The 12,500-nt window shown below is 42.3% G+C and overlaps 2 protein-coding genes across 5 annotated transcripts in view; both read right to left on the reverse strand.

Moving 5' to 3' along the window:
• LOC138014342 (uncharacterized) overlaps positions 1–6,100 on the reverse strand; it is a 12,611-nt gene extending 6,511 nt beyond the window's left edge. For 2 of the 4 annotated variants that reach the window (XM_068861405.1, XM_068861404.1), the window contains exons 1-5: positions 5,856–6,089; positions 5,528–5,676; positions 4,415–4,462; positions 1,711–1,737; positions 268–315 (exon numbers count right to left, since the gene is read on the reverse strand). In XM_068861405.1, coding sequence (XP_068717506.1) covers positions 268–315; positions 1,711–1,737; positions 4,415–4,462; positions 5,528–5,633 — 229 coding nt within the window. In that variant the 5' untranslated portion in view covers positions 5,634–5,676; positions 5,856–6,089. Of the gene's footprint in view, positions 1–267; positions 316–1,710; positions 1,738–1,923; positions 1,966–4,414; positions 4,463–5,527; positions 5,677–5,855 lie in introns of all 4 variants that reach the window. The other 2 variants (XM_068861402.1, XM_068861403.1) reach the window with 2 other exon arrangements.
• Positions 6,101–11,311: 5,211 nt separating this feature from the next.
• The window catches only part of LOC138013889 (uncharacterized), a 1,473-nt gene continuing 284 nt past the window's right edge, over positions 11,312–12,500 (reverse strand). Inside the window, exon 1 of the mRNA XM_068860934.1 lies at positions 11,312–12,500. This exon is cut by the window's right edge and continues 284 nt beyond it. Coding sequence (XP_068717035.1) covers positions 11,312–12,500 — 1,189 coding nt within the window.

The raw sequence follows: 12,500 nt of genomic DNA on the forward strand, positions 1-12,500 counted from the left end.
TTATGAAGATAAATGTGGCTGATGTTTTGTTTGTTTGAGCAAGGAAAACAGGAAGGCACAATAACTTTAATGTCGTCAAAAACGAAACCAAAAGTGCACTAAAAACGACCAAGAAGTAATGAATTCAATGCACTAACAAAGAAACAAAAAACTATAATTTAAACCTTTTTTTTAATTCTCAACATCAGATGATGCGAGAATAAAGTAGTGTTAATCAAACTTCGGCAAAAAAAAAAAAAGGATTCATATTTAGAATTTCAGCCTTACCAAATACGAATGTGGTCCGGGACACACTGCTTCTGTTTAGGGAATGAGCTGATAAGAGAAATCGAAAAATTGATTTCATAAAGTTAAAAAGGATGTTCAAAACAAAATCAAATCCTTTCTTCTGCAATACCTGCATTTTCTGAATTCAAAGTATGACATTGAATTAAACAGTGGGGACGCCAAAAAATGGGAACCTCTCGTAAACTATATGTGTATATTGTGATTTAACTGTCTTTATTTTTGGCACGCTTCCTTTTCCTTGTTTTACTTCTTAACCTTAAGCCCTCTTAGACTATATTTCCTGGACATTGAAGACTGTTTTTAGCACACTCTTAAGATTTACTGTTCTGCATGGAGCCTTTTCTTTTCTTTGTCGTAGTAAGATTAGTGTCCAGTGAATAGTGTTTGTAATTGTGGCGGTTATTGCTAACGTATCGAAATTGTAAGTAAGGAAATTTGTTAGTAACTGTTGAATGTTAATTAATAAAAATAACTAATTTAAAAATATATATTTTTGGAGGAAAAAAAAATGGGCAGTCGTGTCACATATTTCCTCATTTGTAAGCACACTAAATATTATCAGCATCCAATTATGAAATCGTGAAAACCTCAAAAACAATCGTTGGTAACAGGATTAAAGATCATACTGAGTTGCTCACTTTGCAAAATTGAACTCAGTAGGAGCATCTCGATGTGAACAGGTAATGTTAAGGTTGGTCAACAGGTACAATATTTCTTTTTATCATTTTGTTTCGCTTGTTTACTTCTCTTCAGTAAACCTCTCTTTCAGTTGAAAATAGTCACCTCATGGTCAGTAGTGTGTAAACAATGTTAGCGCCATGGAATTTTGCTGCTAACGCTACATAGACCCTTGGAATTATCCTGTTAACGTCAATTATTCTGTTAACGTCAATTATCCTGTTGTTCGTGCTAAGGAGACCAACTAGCCTCGCCCTAGATCGAGCAGCATTTCTTTTGTACCTTGTCCATGCAAACGAGGCCACTCGGACTCATCAGCACAAGGCCATAAAGGAATAATTTATTGGACGCCACTTATGAATACGGACTATAAGTGTAGAAATCTTCTATGTCCAGGTTTGACCCTAATTAGATGCACGCCCAATTTTGACATCCAACACGAAGTGTCCCTTTAAGTCTAAGCATTTGCTACCTATTTTCAACAATAAGGTAAGGATAAAGCTTAGCGTTATCTTTAGCTTTGGTTAAATGCAACAGTTAATCTTTACTTAAAGAGCAGCATTTGGGGGACACTTTTTGACGTAAATTTGTCTGCATTTCGAGACACGAGTGATGTTGAAGCTGGCGAGAAAAGCAAGGGGACACTTCGTGACGCTTATTGAAATTTAGGGTCAAACCTGGACATAGGTGGAAGAATCGACCTTAATATTAGCTGCCATGCGTGGAAAAGGCAAGCACTCTTACCCACAGAGAAAGTTGCACTTGTTCTGGCTGAAATGAATAAAACAAAATGAAAAGTAAGATTTCATACACGCACGTTTTTCCGGGCAAAACAGACCGTATTTTGATCAAAATTGTCCACGGAGAAATCAAGGCTTAAAAATCTATTTGTTTTAGTTGAAAATGACTCTGTTTAGAGCTTTTCAGATAAAAAGCTGTATTAAATGGATCACTTACCAGTAACTCTGAGAGTTGACGTTACGTTTAGACTGGCATTGCCTAAGGAGAGATTTAATTGGCAAGTCAAATGCGAAAAGTTCCTAAAAATGTACAACTACCATAAATGCATGCTACAAATGTATTGGCGCGGCATGCTGGAGACAACGGACTTCCGGAGAGTGAACCTGAAAAATTAGGTTTTTCAGAACTCCAGGAACTAAAAGCACACGTTGACGTCTTTGAATTTCCTTATGTTAAAAGTTAATGGTATTTTTTTGTTACGCTGAGATTCCCACCGCCTTTTTGCCATTATTCCCAAAGAGGTGTTGTTTAAGCTAGAATCTCGTCAGATATTTCTAGTGGAACGTTGCAATAGATAAATGATTTTGAGACATCCAGGAAGTTAGTCGGGGTCCTCTGTGAAGAATACGTAAAGGCTTGAGGATTTAATTTACTTGTCCATCAGTATTAGAAAACATAAGGAGGTCAAAATGAGTTCTCAGGAAGAGATGTGTAAGAACACAAATTGAATTCTCCGTCTTGGAGCAAATTATGATATCGATTAGATTAGACAAATTAATTTGTATTATCGACGCCTCAATCATAAAAGAACTTCTTAATATCGGGCTTCGGCTGTAAGCAGGAAGTGGAAGAAATGTAGTACTCAAAATGGAATTAAATAAACACTCGACATTTAATTGTTATTCAATCTACCAAAGCGATATACCCATCTGTCTAAAAAAAAACAATGAACCCTCGCCAAAGCGAACGCGTTAGAGTTTAACGGGCAGCCAGTGCAGCTCTTTCAAAGCTGGCGTAATATGATCGAATTTCCTTGTACCTGTGATGATACGCACGGCAAAATTTTGGACCAATTACAATTTGGCGATATTCTTTCCTGAGGTGTTGGACCATACAGATGAGCAGTAAAACAGCTTACTGAATACCAAAGCATTAATGACTATTAAAAGCAGGTCGCGATTAAACGCATGCTTGACGCCGCTAATCTGACCGAGACTCGACATACAGAATGAAACATTTTTTTAAAATATGAGTATCAAAAGCGAGCTTTAATTTGGATCCAGTGTAACCCCGAAGTCCTTAGCGAATGGTGCCGGAGTAAGTTCTTTCCCCATGAGAGTTATTTCAAAATCGGGAAGTTTTTGACGACAACGTGATCACACAACAATGATCTTTTCCTTTTCTATTTTCACTTTAAAACCGTTCGTACCCATCCAGTTGCAGGATATTTTATCTATATTGTACATGGCGTGAACAAGACGAAATAGTTGCGAAATACTTGCGATAGCGCTAAAAGTTATATTTTGGAGTGACACTTTCGTCGACGTCACTTGCCGTTGTCCCTGTTTAAATTCCCTTCTGTGACGCTGCCGAAAGTTTTGTGGTCGAATAAAGATTCCGTTTCTGGTAACCTTCTTCTGTTGAGGAAAGGCAACTCTAGTTTGTTTAAAAGACCTGCTAATAAAAGCAGTGTAACAGGCTATCACCAACTGCTCCTTAAGTAGCCACAAAACTAGCAAAAGTAATGACCATGGCCAGTTATCATCCTTTTACTCAGTATTTGTAGATGTTTTAGTTAAAAAAGACTTTATGTCCGGGTTTAAGGGTGATTAAGGAAATATACAGATTTCTTCCGAGATGTTCTCAAAGATAAGCCGCACACACAGATTTGGGCGAAATTTTACAATAGGCCACTTCGGAAAATACTATAATACTCTTTGTTTGTCCCCCCAAATTTTGCATAAGCATCGTTTCCAGTTTCTCTTGGGACTTGCAATGGTCCCAAGAGAAAACAAAAACAATGCTTATGCAAAATTTGGGGGGACAAAGAAAGAGTATTATGGTATTTTCCGAATTGGCCTATTGAAAGGGATGCGGCCGGTGTTACAGGTATTGAAAAGTCACTTCTTCACTGAGGGTGTGATCCTTTCGGCAAATCCAAAAATGGATTTTCAATCTTAAAATGGATTTCGCGTTTCTTTCCATAAATCCAAATCCACATTTTTGATCTTGTGAATCCTTTTTCAAACAGGATTCGCTGGAAATTTACGGATTGGTGACCTGTGTTGAATCCGAAATTAATCAGTTGAACTAGCGGTATCTTCAGGTTGAGCATATTCAGTCCTTCCCATTTTCGACTCTGCCACTGTCCTTTTTGCGCTAAGCCTCCGCTGTCATCATTCGAATCAGAAATTAGAAAATTCTCTATGAAATTACCGCAATTCGTAAAAGAGAAGAAAACGCATTACTTCTTGAGAGGCCGCCACATTGGAAACATTTACGAAGGTTTACCGCGGTTAGCTTTACAGATTCAATATTTGGATTTGCGTTTCCTTCGGCCGCAAAACCTGGTAAATCTCGGATCAAAAATCCATTTTTGGATTTGCCGGAAGGAAAACACCCAAAGAGAATGACATCATATTGCACGGTTCTGCTGTTAGCTTGCATACATTAAAATGTGCAGCTGTACATTCAAAACATCACTTACCAGTGAAAGTCGTCGGAATAACTCCAGGAGTGCTTGAATTAGCAAATACTAAGGGGAGAGTTGATTGGCAAATCAAATTAGAAAAGGATAATATATACAACTATCATGAACAATGAAGGTCGCAAATGCCCAACATAAAAGGGCGGGTTGGAATAAAACTCAAAATTGCATTCACAAAAGCTGTATCATTTTCAAACAACAGGTGGTACTGAAAAGAAGTCGCTGATGTCATAAAAACAGTTTCACTTCGTTTCAAATTTAATTTTCTCATTTTGATTGGAATTTGTCGCATTTATTTAACAAATGACGACGAAGAAAGCCTCCCGAATGTCATGATGCTCGAATTATCTCCATATTTCGGTGTTATTATTATTTTTTTTTTTACAGAGTCTTTGGGGTATTCAAATTTCTTCTGATATTTGTTTTTTAGCTATACTTCATCTTTGCACAGTTGAGAGTAAAATTTCAAGTTATTTCCTGAGTGGGAAATTCGCGATTTTTCCCGGTAATGGGACGTGATGTTGTTGAAGGAGCGAAATATTGAGGGCTTTAGAAAATATGCACACAAGATTCCGGACTGTTATCTTAAAAAACAGCACTAACACGGTCTCGGAAAACTAGAGCGAAGGGTCATTTTTAGTTTCCTATCGTCTCTATATAGACTTAAAGCTCATTTTTGTACAGTCGTAAAGTTACTTCACTGGAAAATATTTAATCAAATATATCATCAAGTCATATTTTATTCACACGAGGGTTGTCGAGTAGCTTGCTATGGCTAGCATCTCCGAGCTTACCATCCCAGCCATGATATACCACAGAAGACAAGAAACAACACAATCAATTTCCCTTTTTTTTCTTTCTTGCATTCTCATTGCGTTACTTCCGGTGTACCAGAAAATTTTCAACTGAAAAACAGAACATACTACCTAGATATCATAACTTTATAATAACTTTATTATTAATATAGCGCAAAAATTCATTTAGATATGATCTGATGCACATTAACATTTTCGAACCTCTCCAATAAATCGGAAAGGCGATGGGAAAGTCTCACTGCCTATTTATCGTTTCATATTAAAAAGCAAGATAAAAGTAACTTTTATTGTTACTCACAGGTCGAAGCTGAGCTTGGTTTGATTGTCGACGTCTGACTTGATACACAACGCACGCAGCAAAGAATAATAGTCAAACCACACCAACACGCCGTTAAGCGAGTCATCGTTGATTAGAGAAGTCTTCACAAGTTTAAATACTGTTTAGTTCTGACGAATAAGCAAATAATTTTTCGTTAGCTAGCTGTCTAGATACATTAACAAATGAGGGATTAACCGTTGACATATCTGGCGCAAGCTTTTTCCTAAAACTGAGTGGTTTCATTTCGGTAACAAATGAAACAGCAACAGAGGTTTGGGCAAAATATCAAGACAAGAATATTACTCACCGTCTTCTCACGACAATATGGCCGCCCACACAGGAGTACATAAGCCGAGCTTCCCGTATGCAATCGAGACAAGGAAATGATAAACTATGAAAGGATTTGTCACGAAATGGCAAACCTCGACGGGTTATTTATGGAGGTATTACATGTAACTAAAATTCGCAAGGGGACGCGGTAACGTAGTCTTCGACAAATTGTCAAAATATGGTTGATTCATCCCGAATAATTTTTATTTGACGCAAAAGGCATTTACTACGTAAACAATAAAATAAAAGATGTACATATGATACCTGAAACACAAACAGACAAAAAGGGTTGACTTCAAAACAATTGCATCGAGAACAGCATGACGTAATGTCACAAATATTCTAATGCGACTTAAATTTCTTCGTTGATTATTCATAGGCTGGGTATGAATAAAGGAAACCGCGTCGTCATTTGAAGATTATCAAACCTAACTAGGAATGAACGCTCTCATTAATAAACAAGACTACTGAGTTGCATTGTCATTGAAAACAGTAAAACGTATTTCTGTATTAAGACAGACAATCGGCTAGTTTCTGAAATAACCAGCTGTTTGTCAAGGTACACCAATTAATGTGACGTGTTCCTGCTCAATACTCACTCGCACGAGGTGCCAGCCGAGAAAAGGTTTGCCCTCCGATCAGAGCCGAGCCGTTTCGATGTAAAAATGCATTCCACGTGAAATGTAACCAAACGGGAAATTGGGTGTAGACTGTAAAACCCGGAGGATGCACGTGATGCATCAAGCCGGTACCAATCTCGAACGTAGAATTTTCGTAGATGTTGCAATTTTATCCCGTTAACTAAAATATTAAGCTCACAATAAAATGATTTTAAACCCCTCTGGTAATGCACAGCATGCTTCGGTTTCTCCTGCCTAGTTTCCTACTCATCGTACATCAACTTCTTGTCACAACTGTCACAAAATGCCACCCTTCTCCCTCCTTATCTCGCGTTTTGGTGATCGGAAACAGGACGGGGCCAGGAAGAAACACATAATCTCATTGCAAGATTATCTTTCGGCTCTAATTTCACGAAAAATGAAAACCACGACTTCCTTCTCAAAGGATAGGAACACGGGACATGACCATGATAGTTCTTTAAAAATTACTACGATTTCTGACCGGTCTCTCTTTCTCGCTCAGTTTCGCTTATAAATTAATGAGCAGTAAATCGCTTTTGTTTAGGCATTATGAAGTAGTTATAAGGTTTCGTAACAATCGGAAGCACTGTTCTGTCTCGACAATGACAGAGGAGGTACAAAGTCCTTCAGGAACGAGGACGTTTTCCCAGTAACGCGTGACATTCGAGAGGATACTTCCATGCGTGCATTCAATCACGTTAATAGAAACCGCGTGAGATTTCAAGGTCGCCAATCACAATGCAAATCAGATGCAAATCAATGCAATGACGAAATACTTCACACCAAATGAAACTCACTATCATTTCACTCTTAATAATCGCTATCGTGAAGAGATTTATCTATCGATTGTGACTCGGGGATAATCGAAAAAAAAAAAAAAACAGAACGAGTACTCATTTGCAGTAGCGAGCCTACGACCTTCCGACTACCCGCTCGACAGAATTGGAGACGCGTTGCCTCGAGACAGGATGTTTCAGCGCGCGAGAAATGGAATTTCATGATTGTCTTGTGTCCCAAATTTGCGAATTCACAGACAAAATCCCTAAAACAGAAAAAATATGAAACTAGTGGCGGTTCCTCCAGACAAGTTACCAGAACGTCGAACAATGACGATTCACCGGAAAAAATCCGACCAGTATCTAGGTCCGCTGACCGGCGTACTTACAGACGAGTCCCAATCTCGTACCCAGAGTCCTCGGGCTTCTTGGCCAGCGGGTGAGCGCCCGGAGAGACTCTGGGATAATCGACTTGAACTATATTTTTGATTGGCAGTCCGACAGGTAGTCGGAAGTCTCAGAATTTGGAGGGAGATTCAAAATCTAAAACTAGTTTCAGTGCTGTTTGCTTTTTTCTACCTCAGAAATATATAAATCACATAAAATAATAAAACGACGAGGTTTGAATTATGTCTTATACCGCACGGGAATGTTCCCACGCTGCTAAAAAGTGATTACTGTTGCTGTTGCAGAAGTACCGTGGGAAACATTACATCAGTCTCTTTGAGGAGAAATCCGTGGAATAAGGTCTTGTCAGGAGCCCATCTGGAGCGTGCAACTGCCATACAGCGTCTGTGAACGGCGTTATCACAAGTAAAGTAGGTTTATTTTTAGACTAGCCCTTCCCGCGAATTAGGTCAAAAAACAAAGGCAGTTCCGGTTCGGTGACCCTATGACGTCAGCTTAATTTCTTGTAATTGGTCATCGGGCTCCTGTGGGAGTCTCATTCGCGGGAAATTCAATCTAAAAATAAATCGGTCTGTGAAAACGCCGTTACACGAACAAGTCTGGAAGCCGGTATTAGTAACAGAACTTCCTTTATTCGTAGTAATACATACAATATGGCGGCTCTAAATGGACGTTTCCCTACGTATGATCGTGCGAGTAGCCGCAGACAAACATCTCCCCCCTTTACCAAATAACAAAAGAAAGAGACGAGGAGGCAAAACAAACTATAACTTAAACCCGGAGCCTGGAATCAGTACAGCTACATATTAAGTGTTTGTATATTCACAGACTCTTAGTCAAGGCGGATAAATAAAAGAAAACTGATGTCTAGTTTGTGACGTAGTCTTTCAGTCTTTCGGGGAGTTTAATTATCCGTCCAGACCGGGTCTGCTTGACTGGTGATCCTGGCAGTTCCTGGGGCTGTGGTGGGCTAATTTCGGGTGGGGTCTCCGGAGGGCGTGCTTCAGGGCCTTGGGGGTCAACTGGTGCAGAGCCTTTGATTGGTGAATTGACTAGGGTCTGAAGGAGGGGTGTCCCAAAAGGCGTAGGCTGGGGGTGAGCTGAAGGGCGTGGATAGGATTGTGTTTCCTCTGCAGTGTCAAGTGATAGTTTCTAGGAAGCGGATGTATGAGGTGTGCTTGCTTCGACTGCTGCTCGGGGAGGGTAGCAGGAGGGCGCGGCAGCAGGCTTCAGGTGGACTCTGTTCCTTCGAATCGTGCGGCCTTGAGAAGTGCGGATTGTGTAAGACCGAGGGTTTTCATGGGTGAGCACTTCTCCATAGATCCATGGTTTCCCACGCTGGTGCGGAGGTGGCTTGGCGTAAGCGTAGGTACCAGTGACAAGTGGTCTTTGTTCTACACTAGCTGATTTGTCGTAGTAGGTCTTGCTATCGCGTCTTTTCTTGGAGATCTCCGCCTCAGCGAGTTCAAAGTTTAGCATAGTGGGTTTCAAGAGTTGATCGGTGTTGGGGAGTGTGGTTCTGCTGCGTCGTAGCAGCATGCACTGGGCTGGTGAGTAGGTGTGACCTTGAGGTGGTGTGTTTCTGTATATCAGCATGGCGCTGTGGAAGTCATCAGCCTTTTTTAACATGGATTCTGCAACTTTGACGGCAGCCTCTGCTCTTCCGTTACCCTCAGGGTGGTAAGGGGATGATGTGGTATGCCTAAATCTGTATTCGACAGAGAACTTCCTGTAGTCTTCACTGATAAACTGTGGACCGTTATCAGTGTGGCAGATTGCCGGGACACCATATCTCGCGAAGTGAGCTTTTGTTTTGTCAATGACTGTTGAGGAAAGGGTATCTTCTAGCTTGTCTACCTCGATCCAGTCAGAGAAATGGCAAACAGTCACTAGGTATCTTTGCTTCTCCAGCTCACAGAGATCTTGACTGATTATCTGCCAGGGACCTGTTGGTATTGGTAAGGATTTCATTGGTTCTTTGGGTGCAGAATGACCATACTGGGCGCAAGTACTACACGCATCACACATGTCTTGGATGGACTTTCGCATGCCGGACCAAAAGAGGACTTCACGTGCCATACGTATGTTCGATTCCCCACCAAAGTGGTTGGCGTGGATCTTGCGAAGCATGTCCTTTTGCATCGAGTGAGGTACCATAACTTGGGCGCTTTTGTAAATGATGCCATTTTTCACTGACAGTTTGTCCCTATAAGTCCAGTAGGGCCGCAGATACTCGGGGATGCTGGCTCTGTCTGCTGGCCACCCTTTGACAATGACGTTGTATAAGGTGTTCAGTGTGGTGTCTTTGCTAGTTTCCTCACGTAGCTGGTTTTCAGTGATCTCCGTTAGTCTCGGATTCCGTGTGTTGTAATCGGACTCCATCTCCATTCTGAAAACATCAAAGTCCCGTACTCGGGCTGTGATGGGGTTGGGTAGGGCTGCGCGAGAGAGTGTGTCTGCCAGGTAGAGAGTCGGTCCTCTCTTGAACGTTATTGTGAACTGGTAACGCTGTAATCTCATAAGCATTCGTTGTAGGTGGGCTGGTGCCTTGTTCTTCATAATGGTTTCTAATGGCTGGTGATCTGTGTGGACTGCAGATTGCTAGGCACTCTTTCTCGATCTGAGAGTAGCGCTGTTCTGTAGGATTCATGCTTGACGAGTTGAAGGCAACTGGTTATAGTTTGCCGTCATCACTGGGCTGTAAAAGGGCGCCGCCGACAGCATTATCACTGGCATCCGTCTGGAGGACAACTGGTTTCCGAAGATCATAATAGGCTAAGACAGGGGCGGACGAAATCAGTTGTTTGGCCTTGTTGAAGGCTTTTTCTTGAGCCATGGACCATGAAAATGGTACAGCGTCCTGGGTCAACATGCGTAAGGGTTGAATCACAGAGCTTAGGTTGGGGCAGAAGGGCGAAAGATAGTTAACCATGCCTATGAAGCGAAGGAGTGCTGGTTTGTTCTGCGGTGTGGCCATCTGTGTTATTGCCGCTACTTTGTCTGGGTCAGGTTTCAAACCATTATCCGAGATAATTCTGCCCATGAACTTGACCTCTTTAAGCTTAAAGCGCAGTTTGCCTGCGTTGAGCTTGATGGATTTTTGGTCACAACGTTCCACTAAGGCGATGAATCTTCGGTCATGGTCTGCCTGGGCTTCCTCGAAGGTGTTGCCCTCCCCATACACAAGGATGTCATCGGCTATACATATTATCCCATCCAGGCCTTCCAATGCAGATGTAAACCTCATTTGAAACTCGTCTGGCGCACTAGTAATACCAAATGGGAGACGGAGCCACCTGTGTTTGCCGTATGAGCTATGCATGGTTGTCATCCATGAGGATTCCTCATCTAGGGGAATGTGGAGGAAGCCTTCTTTAACGTCCACTAGAGAGAAGCACTTGGTTGCACTAAGCTTATGAAGCTGTTCATTTAGCGTGGGCATTTGATGTTTCGGACGCTGTATGGCCTTATTTACTGTCTGGCTTGGATCGATGCATACGCGGAATTTTTTGGGTGTCTCTTATTAATTCATTCGAACACCATGGGGTTGGTTCATGTACATTGACCAAGACGCCTGCCTGCACATAACGATCTAAGGCTTCGTTCTCTTATGCTCTTTTCGCTCCCGGGATTCGATGGACTGGCATCTGAACGGGCTGGACACTGTCATCAATCTGAAAGTGTACAGGTGGACCAAGCCGGCCAAGGCCTTCGAATGTGTGAGCATACTGGCGTATGATGTCCTGAGGTTGCAGCTGGCCTGGCGGGGGAAGTCGGCGGTTTGAAGGAATAGTAAGTGAAGCCGAAGGTGATGGTGGTGGATTGCACGGGCTGGCTGTGGTCTCGTGGAGTTGCTGGAGATGGTTGCATGCCTTGGGGTTCGCCTGGTTTCCGCATGGTACTGTACGCTGTTGTGTGCCAGGAAGGTCATAGTGTTTGGTACTCGCATTGTGGTCTGCTGATGAGTGAAGGGAATGAGTCTCGTCCGCGTGCACTCTAATTATGCCCAGTTTTTCGCTGTCACTGCCAGATAGAAGTGCTGGCTTGATGCCAATGCAGGAGTCTAGCAGGACTTGAAAGATAAGGGTGTCAAACTTGTTGTTCTTTTCGCACAAGAGTTCCACCTGACCAACAGGATGAAGTGGCTTGGAGTTTCCATAGGGATGTAGGCGGTAGGGGGAGTGCTTTACTTTGGCGTCTGGGAAGAAAGAGCGCAGGGTGCTGGCAGCGATGGTGTTGCAGGTTGCTGCAGTGTCTATTTGGAACTTTAATTGCTTGAAGGTCCGGCCCGTTGCTGAAAGTGATAGGTTTGTGAAATATCGTTTTGACTTCTCGACGGATGCAATGCTGTGAACTTGTGTGCCCAAAGAGTATATATGGTCGTGATCTTGGTCATGGGAGGATGCGTGGTCCTCTGCTGTGGCATACATCGCGGTGTAATGCAGGTCTCTTGGTCGGACGTTTGTACGTGGGTCACGTTTCTGGCTGCCCTGAAGGCCCCTGCCTTGTGGTCTCCAAGTGGGTCTGATACTGGGGCTTGGAAGTTTGCGGTCTTCTAGGCAGACACGGGCAAAATGGTCATTTCCACCACAGCTGGTGCAGGTCTTACCATTAGCTGGACATAATTTCCATGGATGTGGACCACGCCGATCTCCACACCAAAAACAGGTACCAGGCTCCCTGCGAAGTTTCATCTGACTGTGTCTAAGGCCTGTCCAGTGGACATGTTCGTCGATTCCTTTGGACGAATCTGCAATTAACTTGTTTGTCTGCTTGGCGGACTCAACAGCTCTCGCT

Source organism: Montipora capricornis, chromosome 8, assembly GCF_036669925.1.
Source record: "Montipora capricornis isolate CH-2021 chromosome 8, ASM3666992v2, whole genome shotgun sequence".
Classification (NCBI taxonomy): Eukaryota; Metazoa; Cnidaria; class Anthozoa; order Scleractinia; family Acroporidae; genus Montipora; species Montipora capricornis.